Source organism: Hippocampus guttulatus, chromosome 5, assembly GCF_054856545.1.
Source record: "Hippocampus guttulatus isolate MCC_2025c chromosome 5, RoL_Hgut_1.0, whole genome shotgun sequence".
NCBI lineage: Eukaryota > Metazoa > Chordata > Actinopteri > Syngnathiformes > Syngnathidae > Hippocampus > Hippocampus guttulatus.
In genome coordinates this window covers 1,090,698-1,109,125 of record NC_141265.1, presented here as the reverse complement: position 1 = coordinate 1,109,125, position 18,428 = coordinate 1,090,698, and the positions used below count along the sequence as shown (strand labels likewise).

General features: G+C 47.2%; 2 protein-coding genes and 1 non-coding gene across 7 annotated transcripts in view; 1 reads left to right on the top strand and 2 right to left on the bottom strand.

Annotated features, from left to right (window-relative positions):
• Positions 1-3: 3 nt before the first annotated feature.
• On the bottom strand, positions 4-17,039 carry slc39a14 (solute carrier family 39 member 14). Of its 3 annotated transcripts, XM_086110393.1 has the most exons (10): positions 16,909-17,039; positions 14,739-15,028; positions 7,151-7,467; positions 6,564-6,741; positions 4,707-4,876; positions 4,155-4,277; positions 3,841-4,017; positions 3,236-3,470; positions 2,515-2,699; positions 4-2,420 (listed from the first exon to the last, which is right to left on the bottom strand). In XM_086110393.1, exons 3-10 carry the CDS (start codon positions 7,439-7,441, stop codon positions 2,268-2,270), a joined length of 1,512 nt encoding a protein of 503 aa, XP_085966519.1. In that variant the 5' UTR covers positions 7,442-7,467; positions 14,739-15,028; positions 16,909-17,039; the 3' UTR covers positions 4-2,267. The 3 variants fall into 3 exon arrangements, with proteins under 3 accessions (XP_085966519.1, XP_085966520.1, XP_085966521.1); XM_086110394.1 differs by lacking the exons at positions 14,739-15,028; positions 16,909-17,039 and adding an exon at positions 8,188-8,494; XM_086110395.1 differs by lacking the exons at positions 14,739-15,028; positions 16,909-17,039 and adding an exon at positions 7,988-8,071.
• trnap-ugg (transfer RNA proline (anticodon UGG)) lies at positions 15,169-15,240 on the bottom strand. Its single transcript has one exon. It is a non-coding gene; the product is annotated as a tRNA-Pro (tRNA).
• Positions 15,638-18,428, top strand: part of LOC147204577 (STAM-binding protein-like A) — a 5,724-nt gene continuing 2,933 nt past the window's right edge. Inside the window, exons 1-6 of one of the 3 annotated variants that reach the window (XM_086110399.1) lie at positions 15,638-15,780; positions 16,839-17,055; positions 17,160-17,235; positions 17,309-17,404; positions 17,472-17,826; positions 18,199-18,323. In XM_086110399.1, coding sequence (XP_085966525.1) covers positions 16,853-17,055; positions 17,160-17,235; positions 17,309-17,404; positions 17,472-17,826; positions 18,199-18,323 — 855 coding nt within the window. In that variant the 5' untranslated portion in view covers positions 15,638-15,780; positions 16,839-16,852. Of the gene's footprint in view, positions 15,781-16,809; positions 17,056-17,159; positions 17,236-17,308; positions 17,405-17,471; positions 17,827-18,198; positions 18,324-18,428 lie in introns of all 3 variants that reach the window. The other 2 variants (XM_086110397.1, XM_086110398.1) reach the window with 2 other exon arrangements.

Sequence of the window (18,428 nt, the reverse complement as noted above, 5' to 3'; positions counted from 1 at the left end):
ATGCATGGAAAAACCTTACTTTTATTGGTCAAGTATAAAGTCCGCATAAACAGCACAGTCTTGATTTTCTTGGAAAATTACTTTTTTTCCCCAATATAAAAACTGTAACTGAAGGGTGTTTTGTGACAGTTTGAATGATCACAAATGTGAACTATCAATCCAGTTGATTGGAATTCACAGTAACACAAAGTATGACACAGGCCTGCTTCCACATGTTTTTTTTTCACCGTTTCCCATGTACTACATGAACTCAACACTAGTCCAACATTGGAAGAAAAAAAAAAAGGAAAAGAGAATGACCGGCTTTCATGACTGCTGTCAAAAGCCGCAATAAATAATCTCCCATGTGCACTTTCATTGTCAAGCAGCAGTAACGATGGAACTGAGCTCATAATCCATTTACAGATTAATCAGGAGATATTTTTAAATCTGGAAAAAAAACGTATGAATTTTTAAATGGCCAATTTTTCTAACAATTTTTTACATACGTTGTATTAACAAATTCCAACATATGACTAACATAATGGCATTCAAACACGCCCCCCCCCACACCCCAAAATTAATTAATAAATCTGCTGGGTGTAGACGATTTTGCAAGTATTGTAAAACTGTAAAATGTTCTGCCTGCAATTCTTAAATCTGTACTGTTTTGACAATAAAGGGACCAAAAAAAAAAAAAAAGATTTTTATTCGTGATATCGTTTTTAAATTTAGGCTCCAAACAACAACCCCCTTTAGGTTGACATTAACGCTGACTTGACTTAAGCGGTGTTGAAAATGGATAGGTGGATAGTTGTGAAATTAATCGGCTGATTCATCGGTGATCATAATTTTATCGTGCCAAATATCGGAATCGGCCTGAAAAAAAAATCCACGTCGGTCGAGCCCGCTGATAAGTCAGACTGCATCTTCTTTTGGTGATATCAAAAAAACTGCATCAGTAACTCTCTGTAAATAAACTGTCAAGCACACAGCCCAGAAAAAAAGAAAATGTGACCAAAGTGCGTGCGTGCGTGCATGCGTGCATCCGTGCGTGTGTGTTCGTATCATGTCCAAGTCCAATACATGTCTTTTTTTTCATGCCAAATTGAAATACACATGAACCAATTGCAAAGTATGCTAACCACAATTGGAGGAAATTGTCATAACAGTCTTCTGACCATTGATTGATGCAAGCGTGAAAAAAATGACCCTTTTTTTCCCGGTTTGACAAGCGAATGGAGAGGTGCCTAGGAAAAAAAGATTTCACATTGTATTTCATGGAGTAAACTGAACAAATGTGACATTCTCAAATGGTCTTGCATGATTATTGTCGGTTTATAATTATGCATAATTATGTCAATTATTAAGCTACTGACTCGATGAGGTCATACGCGAATTTATTTCCTCAATGAATCACACATTCATTGACATTTACAACATCGTTATTAATACAAATGAACTAATTACATCCTACTAAAGTCATTGTAGACAAATTGTCCCTCAGTATTGTTTACAATAATAGTGATTTTTTTTATTCAAATTAAAAAAAAACATACATGAAACTGTCTATTAATTCGATTGGGAATGTCATTCATAACAGGTTGAACCTTGTAATCAATTCAAATATTTTTGCTCCACTTTGGATACAACGGTGGTTGTTTTTAAAGTGCTCGAGAAATGCACTTGAGTTGAGATTAATTGCTTGCATTTGAATTTATTTCAATCTCAAATTGATATGTTGACTTCATTTCGGCCACTGGATAAACTGCTGGTGAACACGCACGCACGAACACACGAACACACGCACGCATACTGTAGTGTAGTCGAGAAGATGTCCGTGTCCAAAGTTCCAAACAAGTTGGTACGGCTATTAGCATTGGCCACTAAGCCGTTGGACCTTTTGTTGAAAAATAAAAAAGCGATGAGAACCTTTTGTCATCTTTGGTCGGCGCCGTCACTTTAAATCGGTGATCGGAGGCTCTTTCTAACAATCATGTTCCCCCGCACGGGCGCAGATTTTTATTCCTATACTTTCATATTCTCAGAAAAAACAAAGCGAAGGCGAGAGGTTTACCGTCATTTTTCAAGATGAAAGAAGACGGCGCTCTTCTTCTTCGCATTGAAAACAAGAAACAGTGTGCTTGCTTTGGGAGCCGAACCCCCCCCCCCCCCCTTAACCCCCCCAAAAAATAGAAGCATGCCGCAGTCACGAGGCCTTTTGTTCTCCTCACTTCCCAAAGGCTAGCCGTCGGCAGTCACTCGCACGCCGGCCGACCAAACGGCATCTACGCTAGTCGGATCTGTCCGGAGTAGGTGGTGAGCAGCAGCATGATGCCGAAGCCCGTCAGCAGGCCGGCGTTCTGGATGGCGAACGTCAGCAGGAAGCTGCTGCCGCCGGCGTCCTCCTCCTCGCGACTCACCTCGTTCATCTCGGGGAACTGCGGGGTGAGGACCTCAGGATTATTCAATCTTCACTTCGGGGAGATCATTTGAGAAAAAAAAAAAAAAAAAAAAGAAGAAGATGGGACTGACCATGTCTGCCAGAGAGATGTAGAGGAACATGCCTCCCGCCAGGGCAAAGATCCAGTTGGGGGAGAAACTGTTTCCGGCCAGGATGCCGAAGCCCATCCCCAGGTAGCAGCAGCAAGCCGACAGGAAGTTGAAGAAGAGCGCCTGCTGGATGGTCATGCCGGCGTTCAGAAGGATGACAAAGTCGCCTGGAGGACGGCGAGGACGGATGTCAAAGAGGGAAGAACGACGTCGGCGAAACGTATCGCTCGTCTCATAACAAGAAGCTGCAAGTAGCACTTGACACGTTTGTTACAAAAAAGGGGCATAGTCTTGGCGATAGCCTTTGGAAAGCTTTATAAGCTTTCAGACTTGATTTAATGTCGTTTTGGATCGTGCGGCTGGTGAATATTTTGAAATGACATCAATCCATTGCAGCAGCAGCAAAAAAATAATAATTGAATTTTTAAAAATAGCATGCTATAATACTGTACAGTATGAAAACATACGGATATTTAAATAGAATCCAAAGAATTCAACCACTTGTGCGACATATTGAACTCCTTGAGGCGCCTTCCGGTGTACACGACTTGGCCACCGGGGGGCAGTATACACCGTCGGGCAGACCCACACAAAGAAGAGTTTCACAACTTGTGTTCGTGACTCAAGACGACAGTTTTGTTTCAAACGTCCGCGGTCAAACGGATGCAAATAAAACAAGCGGCGGAGTTATTTTCGTCTTCACCCAGTTCGTGAGGGAACTCCTCGCACAAGATGGCCACCGAGGTGCTGATGCCCTGAAAGACGGAAGCGGTGAAGGAGGCGCCGATGGCCAGGCCATCGATGAAGTTGTGCAGGCCGTCGCTCAGCGTGATCATCCAGGCCAGCGTGCCGATGTCAGAGTAGGGCGTCCCCTTAAACCAATGGCAGCCGCCGCTCCTGCTCGCCCGGCCGGCACCGCCGTCCGCGCTCTGCGCGTCCTGATATTGAGGGGGGGGGAAATAAAAACGATGATGATTTCTTCTACACTCTTTTCAGGGGTGGTTGATTTATCTGGCCTTTACTTTTGTTTTTTTTTTACTGGATTATCCAGTCACTCTTTCAAAGTGTAACTCTGGATTTTATTTCTTTTTTTTGGGGGGGTGGCAGAGTTTTTTTTTCAGGCGTCCCACCCCATTATTTCTTCTACCCTTTCTTCCAAAAGCCAATTGTTGAATTATATTGTCGACCAAGTATGCTTTTACTCTCGCTATCTAGTGACTCATAAATGATTTTTGTGCACACGCTTTCTCGGAATGGCTCGCGGTTACGTTTGTCCACCCGTTTTAATGCTCTGGCACGAAGGCTTACCTGCGGTGTCTGCGAGGAGTGCAGCATGAGCTCGCCCTCGCCGGCGTCCATTTTGCCCGGAGCGCGGCCGGCGCTCAGCTCCCCGTTCTGCTGCAGCTTCTCGCCCTCCTCCAAGTCTAGGCCGGGTGCGGCGTAGCGCTCGGCGCTGGAGTAATGACTGTGGCCGTGGCCGCGACCCTGATGGGCGGACAACCACTCAATCAAATCAAGGACCTCCCGCCATGTGGAGGATTTCTTTGACACTCTCTGAAAGTTTCCCCCCTCGCCCCCAAAAAAGTATTTTTTGTTTGATCTTTTTTGTTAACGTCACTCACCGTGTCTTTCTGCTTGAGGAGCATCTTAAGGATCTTCTCGGTGAAAAAGAAGAGGTAAAAACCTCCAAACACCACGGCGGACTTTGACGCATAGAAGTCGACCATGGGGTCGAAGCCCAAGGCCTGACATGGGAGGAGAAGAACAAATCTTCAATACAAGGACAATGTGCTTGGTGACGTAATAAAGTGAGGTAGGCCAAGTGTCCTTATCTTGAAACAACGGAGAAAAACAGCTATTCATGCTCAATGAAGTCTGTAAGTCGTACAGTACAGTGGAGTGCGCTGCTTGGTACGCTTTGAGCCCCTCATCTGATGGCGCACTCGCTCACTCGAGGCAATTTGAAAGGCGCTCCTCGCCGCTCAATTAGCATTAGCATGGGCTCACTTCATGATACAAAAAGGGCATGACTTCATCTCTTGATTTGTGGATTGCTTCTCACAGCTCCGTTTTTTTTTTTCCATTGTCACCATGAATCGGAACGAAGAGCGAGCGAGAGGCGCAACACGGACCTCTTCTATTTTTGTCTGACTGCACAACAGCTGGAACTCTACCTCTGGAATGAGCTGGAAAAGGGCGTTGGAGTAGAGCGTGCCGATGGCCAGCGCAATGAAGTAGAGCAGCAGACGCTTGTAAAAGGTTTTCTTCATGAACGGCACCACGCTGGCCCCCACCAGCGAGCACAGCGAGATGAGCGTCACGCACAGGAACCCGTAGCCCCACACTGAGCGCCGACCACGGCCGGTGGAGAGAAGACGGGGGATGGGGGGGGAGGGGGCACAGAGGGCTCATTAGTAACGCGAGCTTAGTGATTGCATCGGATGAAAGCACCACCTGAGGGGGGAATGAGAACAGTGGCTCCTCCCATTCCACCCGTCAACTCATTTCGGTCGCTACACAGGAAAAAGAAGGTCAAATTACACACACGCACACACACGAGCCCCTTTCACGCAACCCGTCGAAGGTCTCTGAAGATTTCAAGGATTCATCCGCTGGCTTCAGAACGCCTTCGCGGGTATACGCCGCGCTGCATTTGAAGACGGACTCGCAGATTTGGCTGACGGCCGCGCTATCGATCTCAGTCCGAGTGTAAGACTTTCACACGCTTGAGCCGCCGCGGCTAATTTGCCGCGCTGACCGAAGCGGCCGTCCGTTTCGGTTCTTGCTCATGGCCAAACATTGCGACTGGCTTGGTAATGAACGCACTTCAGCGGAGTGGTGGCGCCCACACGGAGACAAGCCGTTTGAACTTCTGCCCCCTTTGCCGGGTTCTGCGTGAAAGGTACAGAGTGATGAATTCCAACTCGACAGTAAAATCTCCGATTGGCCTTGTCTTTTGTTTCAAGTGAGTAAAAGAGGCTTCAGCCACGCACTCCCGCACACAGTGATGCTTTTGTCTATCCAGGTGTTTGCACCTTAGGTCCCGTTGACAAAAAAAAAAAAAAGCGGGGGGGAGAGTCAAATTAAGCGTAACCACTCAAGAGCAGAGACAGACTTGCCATTCATGCCCAAATGAAGAAGCCAGTGTTTTTTCCACACAATGAAGTAGCAGGAAAGAGAGAAACCATGAAACAAACAAAGACAGGAAGGAAAAGAAGCGAGGCGCAAGGGGAGCCTGAGGGAAGGGTGCAATATTTTGCGGGAACCTCTCCGTCCTTTTGTGCAACCGAGCGGTGTAACGCGGAATGCAAAGTGGGGTCGGGGGGGGGGGGGGGGTCGCACGAAGGCATCAACAAACTCCACAAGCTCACGTTAGATACAATGCAAAAAGAGGAGAAGCTCTGCAACGAGAAAAAAAAAAACACCAAAGACAATGAGCCACCTCGAGGTTCCAGTGTGAGACTTTGAAGAAAAGCTTCCAGAAATAATGTCATCCAGTGAAAATAAAGCACACATCTCCTGGAAAACTCCAAACATCCGGACGACATGGGTGGTTTTCATTGGGCAGCACCAAGTGATGTAGGCCATATGTAAGAAAAAGACTTAATATTGCCACCGTCTAATTTGCATTTGTTACAAAACTACAAATTCCAATTCCAATAAAGTGGGCACATTGTGTTAAACGTCAGTCAAAACACAATGCAAAAAAAAAAAAACTGGAAACTTGGGGAAATGTGTTTTTCATTGGACGGAAGAGTTCCAGGAAATAGCTAGAGCGCGAGCTAGCTAGGTAGCTAGCTAAAGTGTTTCCTCAAGCTAGCTAGCTAGCCATCCATCCGGCTAGCTAGCTAGATGGATTGATAGCTGGACAGACAGCTAGACAGCTAGGCGTGTGTGACGTTTCATTTTCAAGTAACTTCCAATGAAAGCCTCGTGGTTTCCTCTTTGGGTGCTTTGGGTTCCTCAGGATGCGGCGAGCCCTGCGAGAGCCTCCATATCAAACCCTAAATTAAGCTGTTGAGACATTGTACCTTCACTATCAGTGGGCCTCGGCGAGGTGTCGCTGCCCAGCTGGTCTTGAGCGCGGGCTCGGCACGCACCGGCGTCCAACTGCTGCAGCATGGTGGGGCACAACTCCTGCAAGCCGCGCCCGTCCAGGCGAGACTGCTCGCCCATGCTGTAGATGGCCAGCGTGTCCTCCGGCAAGCACTGGGGGGGGGGGGGGGGGGGGGGGGGCAGTGATGGATATTGCAAGCAGAATAACAGTCGTGTGAACTGGGAATAACCTTCCACCTGACCACTTTGAAGGCTCAAGCTCATCGGGCCAACCGGGCAATCCTGCGCGACATTAAGCCGCCGAAATATGCGGCGGGGAAACAAGTCATCGGTGGGAGCTAAATTCCTCAAATCCACCTTCGGACGAGTCCAGTGACTTGAGTCAGCTGGTTTTTAGCTAACTTAAAGAGTACCCGGAGAGAGGTCTCACAAAATGCCTCAAATTGAGCTCTGACTAGTGATTCTTGATTTCTAAATCAGGATGTATTGTTTTGTATTCAATACAACTTTGACTCATGCGACCAGGTCGTTTTGGAACCAACCGGTACTTCTTCGCTCTTACCTTTGAGTTGTTCAGTTTGGGTGGCGCGGTCGTGGTCGTCACATTCTGGCGTAGCGCGTCGGCGTCGCCCTGGCTGAGCAGGGCCAGTAGGGAGCGCAACTGTGGCACAGTGATGGTGCTGTTGTCGCCGTGGCGGGCCAGCAGGTCTTCGAGAACCTGGGCCGGGGACTGGCGCCGAACATCCTCCTGAGCTGCCACTTGACAAAGCGGCAGGACAAAGGCCAGGACCAAGACGGGCAGTGATCGGAGTATGCCGGAAGCCGCGTGGCCGTGACGGAAGACCGTCAACATGGCTGCTGCGCGGGCTGGACTTGTATCTGCCGAGAAGAAGGAGATACGGCATCTCACAATAATGACGACACTCGTCCCTTGTTTGTTGCCCTTCCGGAACCCCCTGCGACAAGAGACAATTTGATTCGGCCACTCGACTAACTCAGCAGAAGTTGGAGTTCTCCGACTCGTCTGAAACACGGTGGTCTCACGCTATTTGGTTGTCCGACTCAAGTACGCGGGATCCCGCCTTGGGCTCGTTTGACTACACCGAACTAAAACCCAATTCGTGAACGCGAGTCGTTGAACCAAATCCGATGAGGCCACGGTGGTTCCAGAGAGTCCGTTGAACCGGTCGCCGGCCATCAGCGGGCACAAGTAGACGAAAACAACCGTTCAGACCCACTCGGGGGGAATTTAGATGTTCAATCAACCTTGAGTTCATGTTTCTGGAAAGTGGGCGGGAGCCGCAGTTCCACACATTCGAACAAATCCCTCAGAACTGTGAAGTGAGCGTGGCAGCCGGTCAGCCAGCTCGCCTCCCTCAACTCGAGGAACCAAAATCACCTCGGTCTAGAATTCGACGTCTCTGCCGAGTCACGCGAGTCGATGTTTCTGGTTCGTCCTTTAACTTGAGTCATGGCCCTTTTCCACTACGCTAACGCAACTAACGCCCCCGGAGCCTTTCCTGTGAGTCATAACGCAAGTCAGCCTAGAAATGAAGTGCGACGAGACTTGTCGCCTCAAGACCGACAGCTAGCACTTACGCGACGGCGCCGCGCGACACTTTGTCACTCGTGTCGGAAAGCAAACTCATAGGGGCGGACGGAATTTCCTCTGAATTCGCCGACAGATCATCCAAACCTGCGTTTTTTTTTTTTTGCCTACGAATCACTCGAGTCTGCGTTTTTGGTCAATCCCCAAACAGTGAACCAAATCAACTCAGGCCGATTCGCGACTCGAGGCTCACAGCTCCCACTTGAGAGCGAAATGACCGCGCCGCACTTCTATGCCAACAGTGTGACTGAAGTGGAACTGAATACGGGTGGGAGGAACCGTTGTTGATCTTTCCAACGGCACGGCGCTTCATAAATGCGCACTCCTCCATTTTGGCCCCACGCCAAGATGCAGCGTGCGCGTAGGCTCACTTTCGACAGATGGGACCTTGATTCGCGCCCGACAAACAGGCTCATTCAGTCACAGGCGAGAGGCTCACCACAGGGGGGGTGGGGTGAGAGGGGGGGGGGGGGGGTTGGGAGTCTCTCGGCGCTTCAGCGGCTTGGACTAGGTGGGAGACAGGAGACAAAAGGAGGACGTCGTCGGAAGGAGGACGGCGACCGCCCGCTTGACGCTGGCAATGAAGTCAAGCTCAGTGTCAAAAGCTCCTCCTCTGCAAACCACATTGGAGCATTCCGCCGCCATTTCAAGGACATTTATAGAGCACATGGACTCAACTTTGCAGTTTTGGGGGCTCCACTTATCTTTGGTGACACGCTGTGTTTTGACTACTCGGAGCGGGTGCACGTTGCGCAACTAAAAACAGAGAGCGCCCGCGGTCTTTTTTTGTTTTCAAAAAGTGACGCATTTGTCGATTGTGGAGAATTCGACGCAATCGCCACAAAGCGTTTCTTGTGTCAGTCTGACCCTACTGGACTGCCAAACGACAGATTGGTTTTGAGATGCGTTTGTTCGTCGGGATGCTTCAACTGTCCACTTTAGAAATTTTGATCAATGCAAGCAGTTGTCGAGCTGTGCTCCCAAAACGCCCCTGAAAATGTTCAAGTGGCTGACCGATTGCGATTCTAATTTCATCTTGACTTAGCTTCGTTTACTTGACTTGTTTATTTGAAGACGAGGACATTTACGGCTGAGCCTTGGGAGTGTTTATTCTTTTGTTTTTAACGAGTCACATGGCAAACAAGGAACTAGTGTTAGCCTAGCTCCTCGAACCAGACCACAATCACGAGAGAGTGACACATTCTTCGGCCGCGGCAGACTTTCCGCTCTTCAGAGATGACTTGGGAGAGCCCAAACAATAGATGGAATTATTTGGCTTCAATGTTTCGTTTTGTTTTTTTGCGGCTCAACTCACGATGCCGACCAAATTGCATCTTGCCAAATAAAGACCGTGTGCTGTACTGTGAATTTTAGAGAGTTCTTTCTAAAGATATGAAGTGAATTGCTGAAAACGTACGAGAAATATGGAGAACATACAATTTTTAGCACGAGAATATGTTTCCGCAAAAAAAAAAAAATAATTTTTAAACACTTTTGAATACATCTTAGGCAGGGCTGCCAATAATGAAGGCAGGCAGTGAACACGAATAAAGTCCCTGTGGCGACTCCAAACAGGACAAGACAAATCACGAATTAAATGAGACTAAAATCGTCATCATTTTTTTTTTCTCCCCCATGAGGAACTCCAAAGTGCGAGACTAAAAGCAGACGTTTGCTTTTGCGTCGGCGTCCGATCAACAATGACAAGGGCGACGCGCCATCAGTGTCAGCGGCGGAGTCGGCGAGTCCGCTTGCTTGTCCGAGGCCCGTTATCTGCGGCGCGCGCCGCAGATAACGCGGACGCCGAGGGCAGGCTGGCAGTCGTCAGCGTTCCGATAGCGGACCGGAGCCAGACACAACACTTGTACCCAACAAAATCCAATCGCATCAAAAGCACAGAGCAAAGCTAAGCTCACCCTAACACGTCCCACCGGAGCAGGTGGCCAACAAAAGGCCAGAAAATTGCTACGGTTTTTCTTTCCTCCAGCCCCGTCGACATCTGAAGCGGGCGGCTGGGAAAAGTGACGGCCGAACCAGGTCACTCGTGAAAAAGGCCACCAAAAAAAAGATGACATCATTAATTTTGACGTCATGAAGCCAAAATGTCTGGGGAATTTTTTTTTTTTTTGAAATCCTCTTTTTGTGTTTTTTTCCCCCCGTTACATAAGTCGTCATAATACAGGATTCAAGGTGTAATCTTATGAAAATTATATCAGACTTTTGACCAAGATAATTTTCTATTTTTTTTTAACAAAACGTTAGCGTGCTACAAGAGTTATGCCATATTGTTTAATTTTTAAAAATCGTTTTAAAATTATTATTCCGGAGAAAAAAAATTATATCGCGACAATAAAATCCCCCTTCAAAAATATGATTATTTTTTTTGTTTTATGTCTGAAAGATATTTTGGAGATTATTTTTTGGGGAGATTCCTGTTCATATTTTATGGAAGCAAAAAGGTGTATTTTTCTTCATAAAAGTTGCAATGCTCTTGGAATTGAGTGGGAATCTTGCAAAAATTAAGTTGGCCTTTTAATGCAATATATTTTGTATATTTTGGAAAAGGCGTATTTTATTTTTGCTGGGCGGGGAGGTTCTTCTTTTTTCATATTTGCTTAGACAAAAACATTTCAGACAATAGAGTCATATTATATTTGCAATTAAAAAAAGGTCAAATCACTGAGAATAAGTAAGACATTTATGAAGTTAAAAAGCTTTCATTGTTTTCGATAAAACACATTACAAATAAAAGAGGCAAACACGACGGAAATTGAGTTGCAGTCTTCTGGAACTCAAGTCGTACTTTTCATCTCTATAATGACGATAAAGACTGGATTCCCCCCCCCCCCCTTGCCCCCCAAGCGACGACTTGGATATTTTAGAAAAAGTTGCAGCGTTTCGAGAATAGTCACATTTTCTCCAAGACTTTCCCCCCCCCCCCCTTCTTTTTCCTTATTTTGGTCACAATGAACCATCCTACCTTGGAGTTTGGCGCCAAGTCGAGTCGCTCCGATCGCGAGGAATTTAATGTGACGGGGCCGAGAAATCATCCCGTTGTCCAGACGGGAATGTTGACTGCCAAACAAGTTCCGAGCAGACACCAAAGGTCGCCAACGGCGTTGACGGGATTCTCACAGCGCTCACAAGAAGAGGATATCGTCATCTCTTGCTCCCGTTTTTTTATCCCGGTGGGCTGCCGGGTGATTGAGCGACACCCCCCCAGCAATTATCGGGGGTCGCCTTGCAGTCGTCAGCGGCAGGACTGTCATTAGCCGCCGCCCGCGCCGCTTCAGCAAAGGCTTTGTCAGGCCCACCATTCATTGACATTGCAGATGCATACTTGGCGCCGGGATCATTTTGCTTTCTGAACCCGTCGCTTGTTGACATTATCCAGACGACTGGAATATTTGATGCGATAATTAACATGATTGGTCAGACCTGTGCGAAACCAACGTGTTCGAATTTTAATTGACAACAGACGAATTATCGAGAACACAATTCCAGAAAACATTTGAAAAATCCGGCCGAGTCTCCCACGAAATATTGGTGGCACAAATTCAGCAGCTAAACACCCCCCCCTCCCTCCACCCTTGGTTTATCTTATGTATTGGTTTATCCATCCATCCATCCATCCATTTTCCGAACCGCTTGATCCTCACTAGGGTCGCGGGGGGTGCTGGAGCCTACCCCAGCCGTCTTCGGGCAGTAGGCGGGGGGCACCCCGAATCAGTTGCCAGCCAATCGCAGGGCACACAGAGACGAACAACCATCCGCGCCCACACTCACACCTAGGGACAATTTAGAGCGTCCAATCAGCCTCCCATGCATGTTTTTTTGGAATGTGGGAGGAAACCGGAGTACCCGGAGAAAACCCACGCAGGCCCGGGGAGAACATGCAAACTCCACACAGGGAGGCCGGAGCTGGAAACGAACCCGGTACCTCTGCACTGTGAAGCCGACGTGCTAACCACTGGACTACCGGGCCGCCCGTATTGGTTTATCTCATTCAATATTTGTTTAGTTATTTTTAGTCAAATAAATAACTGCACAAAGAAGTGATTCATTTATTTCATTAATTATTTGCGGTTGAATTTATGTTATTTCAAATAAAATAATTGTTATTTATTTAAAGCGCGCAATTCATTTATCCGATTAAAAATAGTTGCCCAATTTATTTTTTGCAAATAAAAATCAATCAATTGACAACGACCATTTTTAGCACAACGGTCGAAAAAAGCGTTCTAGCAGATGCCTGCATGAGTGAAATAACGCAATTACAACACGAGGATGATTGACTAATTTGCATATGACCGCTGTGCTGTGTCCGCACTTCGGACAGACCATTAAAATAAAAAGTAAAAGACAAAAAAATGGACAGCGGTGTGTGTGTGTGTGTATACATATTCAATCATGCATTTTCCGAACCACTTTATCCTCACTAGGGTCGCGGGGGGGGGGGGGGGGGGGGGGGTGTTGCCTATCCCAGCTGTCTTTGGGCAGTAGGCAGGGGACACCCTGAACCAGTTGCCAGCCAATAGCAGAGTGCGTGTGTGTTTTATATATATATATATATATATGTGTGTGTGTGTGTGTGTGTGTGTGTGTGAGTGAATGAATGAATGATGGTACGTACCGGAATGGTGATACTTCGATCACCGCTCTTGTCACACGGATGAGCAGGTGAGACCGAAAGAGCACAACTACTGTGGACGCATTGGCGATTTCTTTCAAGGGAAGCTTCAGTGACATTCAAGAGTACAGTACATGCGTGGCGTGGCAAGCCACGCCCCGTGGGGATTGAAATTATGGGGCGAGAACCGGAATAGCTGGCATACTTTAAGGTCTAGCAAGGGAGTGTTGATGGGAGGAGAGTCAAATCTGAGCTCGGACTGGCAGGTGATGTCGTGAGGACGCTCGCCTCCACTCTTCCTCGAGGGTTTTACTCAGACGGCTGGTTCGAAAGAGCTCAAGGAAAAAGAGGGGAGAGGGAGGGAAGCGCAACATCTGCGCTGTCAAGGGGTTAGACAACCGAGCAGTGACGCTTGTGTCATCGTCCTTTGCCGGCCGGGCCAGACCCGGCGCAGAAAATTCAGTGCCGGGACAAAGCCACCAGAAGTGAGGTGGAGAGGCCATACATTGCGGGTTGCCACAATGCTCGATTGATTTGGTGTGCTTGGACTAAATTGATAAAACGAGGATCAGCATTATTCCTTATAATATTTGGCTCCCGTTAAGGGCCGAAACGAACAATCCATCCCGTGTGTAAATGCTTTCACATTCTGGAAATTTGAACGGACAGAGTGAGTTTCCGCTACCACTAAGTCTTTACGTTGCAAGAAGACACCATTTTCCTAAAAAGTTAATAAAACGTAAAAAAATAAAATAAAAAATACATAATTTCTCCATCAGATCCCTTCTATACAATATCTGAGCGGGCAATACATTTTTTTGCTCATTTCTTTTCCATGTCTGGGTCTTACAGGGTTTTAAATGCGAGTCCAATGGAAAAACAATACGTTTTAGGGTTACTTTACTTTTTCTAATCTTTTTTTTTTTTCATGTTAAAAGCAACAGGCAGCTGAACACAAAATGGCCAAGTCTAGCAACACAAGTAGAAAGTTACTATTGCAATATTTAGAGGCGTATATTCTTTATCCTCTCCAAAGAATGAATATTACAGCCATGCCGACAAGAGAACATCTAACGCTCCAGTCCAATTGTCTTATACTGCGCCCGAGGTGACCAAGGCACGAAATACACAACAAACAGCACCATGGCAAAAGTACCAAGAGTGGTTCTTGTACCACACTTAATCATAATTGCTCAAAATAATTCATCGATTCTGAAAGTAATTGATCATTACATTGATAATAATTCGTTTTTGATTAATCAATTCATTGTTTTATTTCTATTGCAACGGAGAAAACATGATTTGGGATAGGAGTGTTTTGAGTTAAGATTGTGGTCACGTAAAGCATTCAAACTCGGATCCCGGGTCACCGCGGTGGTTATTTGGAGGCCTTTTTTAAAAACTTTTATTTCACTCATATTATTCTTAAGTCACAGTGCCCTTACTTGACTCCGATTTTTGGCTCAGTAGACATTTGACCGGCACTACAAAACGGCCAACTAACAGTATTTGGATTTAACCAGTGTGATTTGTATGATTTGTATGATTTGCATCAATGTCAAATCCATAGCTACGTGTCCTTTGGTCGTTTATTAGAACAAAAACAAAATGATACTTTAGGTGGCGGTAATGCCGGTAACATTTGTATTAGTATCACAGGGGAAAGACTTGATCTTGACTTCCACGTAATGACTTTGATGCTCAGTCGCTTCAAAGTATAAAAAGGGATCGCCTTTGAAAGTCCTCGTGGCACGGACTGCAGTGCAATCACGACAGCTTGCTACGTTTTTTTTACGTTTTGGATTAAAATAATATTAATATCAGTTGACAAGACCGCTCGGTGACGTTGTGCGGCTAGCTTAGCGAGCACGGAGAGTACATTAGCTTCCAGTCCTTCATTAGCTGTCTTACCTTGCCCGCGGATGCTGCCACCAGAGCAGCCTTGACGTCAGCTGCAGTCCACGGCAGCCGTCCCACGACACGCCGGCGAGATCACATTTAGTCTGCAGGCGAACGGTGGGGGAGTGGGAATGTGTCAGATAGCGGCGATGGTCTGAATCCGTCGCTTCATTTTAACACTTGCGCTTCCCATTGGGATAAAACGTTCAGCAGCGAGCAAAGACGCCTGGTGCACGCTGGAGTTATGTTCCGGCGTGACGTCACACGTACTCCACGCGGTTCACTTGGGTATTGCAACATCCCTAGAGGAACAAAAAAAAACCTCGTTTATAGTTTGCTCTGCGTGTATGCATAAATGTTTATTGTACTGTATTACTGTCAGGCAGAAATAGATTTTATCAACTTACTTCGTGCTGAAAAAAAACAGTTTAATCAAAAAGCCGGGCTCGTCCGGGATTTGAACCCGGGACCTCTCGCACCCAAAGCGAGAATCATACCCCTAGACCAACGAGCCACCATGTGTAATAATCGCTCGGACGTTAGCATTAAACTTTATTTATCAATTGTAGTGGGACCTGGAATCTATTTGATATTCTAAAACATAATTATCGATTATTTTCATTGCCCTGCTTTTTATCATGGAGCCCACCCTGGTCACATCGCAAACTGCTTCTGAATTCACCCGTTTCGCATTAAAACATAAAATAGTTGACATGTTTGGAGGGCGAAAGACATGTATGTGGTTTTCTACTCTAGGAAACGATAAAGAGCAGTAAAACGCTGAAAAGAACATGTGATCCCGTACCGTGGACACCATCTTTGTGTTTCTCCACTTAGACGTCGACGGTATACGGCGCATGCTCCGTGTCATCCAACCCCATCCGCCCCCACATTCACGTAACAATGCGTCATCTGTATATTGTTGTGATTGCGGAAGTGTTCGGATGTCTAGTAAGCGCAGTCCCTTCCATCAATCAGGCTTGCGGGTCGGATAGTCGTTGGATCTCGATTTGGGCTCGATATATGTAGGGTCTCCATTTTACCTCGCGACCAGGTAAGAAGTAACCAGAACGCCGATGCGGACGTTTCGTTCGCTCTTTCTAGTCCGTTTATGTCGAAAAATAGTAGCCAGGTTAGCTACACGCTGCTAACGCGACATCACTGGCATGCAGTCAACTGACTGTGTATAATTTGACATTTTGCAACACTATGAAAGAGAAAGGTAGCTAAATTGAATATGGGACATATTCATACCCCTCCGATTGTTGTGCTATTATTACATGACGTTTGAACAAACCTTGTGTCGTTTGTCACACACGAAAAGTGGCAATTAAGTGAGACTTCAAATTCCAATTGTGTTTTTACACATCCAGCAGTGAAAAAGTGCCATTCAAGGCCCGTTATTGGAAAGGTCTCAAGTTCAAACACTTTAGCTGTCGAGTACATTACATTTGAACAGGGTTTCCCATTGAGCCAAGGCTCACATTGCACATTACCCTAAAAACCCCACTGGACATCACCAGACAAAACTTCCACACGAAGTAGGTAAAAAAAAAAAGATGATCTCTTCTCAATTTACTGAGAAGTTTACTAAGTCCATGTGGAATCTGGCTTTGTTCAGTTTTTCTGGCGTATGAATGGCAACAGGTGGAAACAACACTTTGTCCCTTTGAGTTATGTTAAATTCATTTTAGGGGGTATTTGGGGGAAAATTGTTCTCCCTCATCCCAATTGTGAATGCTTGGTTTTGAATGCCGCAGCTATCAAATATGTTCGTAATTAAATGTTAAACAGATTATCCAATCAATTAGTCGAGTGATATATTTTGAAAAACACATTTCTAACCTCGTTAAAGTGCACGTGAGGTGCAGATATTGTTTTTCCTCCTCTTGTGTTTGCTAATCTCACATTCTGCTGTAGTAAACCGTGACTTTGAGTGTATATGGCTCGCGCTACATCTGTAAACAAATGAGCATGTATAGGTGGGCCCCCGTGTGGGGGGAAAAATGAACCCCGCTGAAATTTTGAGGCAGACAGTTAACCTTTTGTTGAATAATTTGAGCTATTGAATTCATCTTTCCAGCCCTGGCCTTCATGTTTGTAGTGTTCCAGGTTGGGCCGCGGCCATGGCGGACCACAGCGACATCAGTCTGCCGCCGGAGGAGCGCGTGCGCATCCTTACCAAGAAGGGGAGCTGGGTGGACATCAATGACCAGGTGCCCCTGCGCCGCTACTTCCGCTCGGGCATGGAGATGATCCGCATGGCCAACATCTACGCCGAGGAGGGCAGCATTGAGCGGGCGTTCGTCCTCTACAATAAGTACATCACGTAAGAGAAGCTTCCCCCGGGACAGTGTGGAGGTGTTCCCCCGGGATCTTGACCTTCTCGTTGTCCGCCCCCCCCCCCCCTGCCACCTCCACTTCCCCACATAGGCTCTTCGTAGAAAAGCTTCCCAAGCATCTGGATTACAAAACGGCAAATATTCCAGAGAAAAAGGACACTCAAAAGGTACACACAAAATGTCTCTCTCAAACCTTTTTTTTTTTTTTTGCTTGCTTCTCCCATTCCTTTTGTCCTGCAGAAATTGAAGGACGTGGCTTTTCCTCAAGCTGAAATCCTGAAGAAAGCACTTCTCAAGAGATTTGAACAAGACTATGATCAGTATTGTGTCAAGAAGGTAAAGATAACATTTCGAAATATTGGAAGTGCATCGGCCATTTCATATGACGCCGGGGCCCTTCCAGAAAGCGGAGGAGGAGGCTCTGGCTCTGCAGCAGTCGCGCCAGCGGGCTCTGGATGCCGAACGGGAACGCGTGGCCGAGATGCAGCGGCGGCAGCAGGAGCAGGAACAGTTCAGCGCCTTCGAGGAGATGATCCGGCGGCAGGACCTGGAGCGAGAGCGCCAACGCGTTCTCCTGGAGTTCGGCCAGCCCTCCGCGCCCCCCCAGGACACGCCGCTCATCCCGGGCATCCAGGGCCCGCCCGCGACGCCGCACAGCCCCCGCGACGCGGCCGGGAACCGCCCTCCCTCGTCCGCCGCCCCGCCCAGCTTCGACCGTTCCCTGAAGCCCGGCTCGCTGCTCAGCCCCGGGAACAACGGTGAGTTTGCGGCTAGAGAAAGATGATTTCTGTCAAGCGCCAGACGGGACGTGTGGGGGAGGAAAATGTTTGGAATTGTGGTAGACCGTGTAGCCTAAAGACTCACTCTTAATCGGAGCTACAAAATACCAATTTGTGGTCACAAAAACGCAAATTGTGGTCAAAAATTGAAAAGGATTCGGGCTATGACTAACAAGTCCTTTTTAGAATTGATTATGCCATCAAATCCTCTCGTCATTGTGTTCATTTTTCCGACAACAATCACGTCACTTTACACTCGCACTTAGCGAGTGTGTGATGTTTGCGACCGTGCGATCCTTCTTTCTCCCCCCCCCCCCCCCCCCCCCCCAATCCTCAACCCGCTGTCGGCAGACCTGACGGTGGACGCCCTCCGCCAGCTGCTCGTGCCGTCGGAACTGTGCCGAAGTTTCCTGCGGCTGGCCGAGGCCAACACCAGCCGAGCGGTCGAAACCTGCGGCATCCTCTGCGGCAAACTGGTCGGTACTGTGATCCTGAGAGGCTCTCCGTTCCGCTCTTGAGGTGTAAAGGACAGGAAATGTGATGTAGATTAGGTGTGTGTGTGTGTGTGTGTGTCTACCATT

Excerpts from the sequence above, each read along its gene's own strand:
- slc39a14 (XM_086110393.1), bottom strand. The coding sequence starts at position 7,441 with ATGTTGACGGTCTTCCGTCACGGCCACGCGGCTTCCGGCATACTCCGA. Across the intron at positions 6,742-7,150 it reads CCAAACTGAACAACTCAAAG|TGCTTGCCGGAGGACACGCT; the intron begins GTAAGAGCGAAG and ends CCCCCCCCCCAG. Across the intron at positions 4,278-4,706 it reads TTTTCCAGCTCATTCCAGAG|GCCTTGGGCTTCGACCCCAT; the intron begins GTAGAGTTCCAG and ends CTCCCATGTCAG.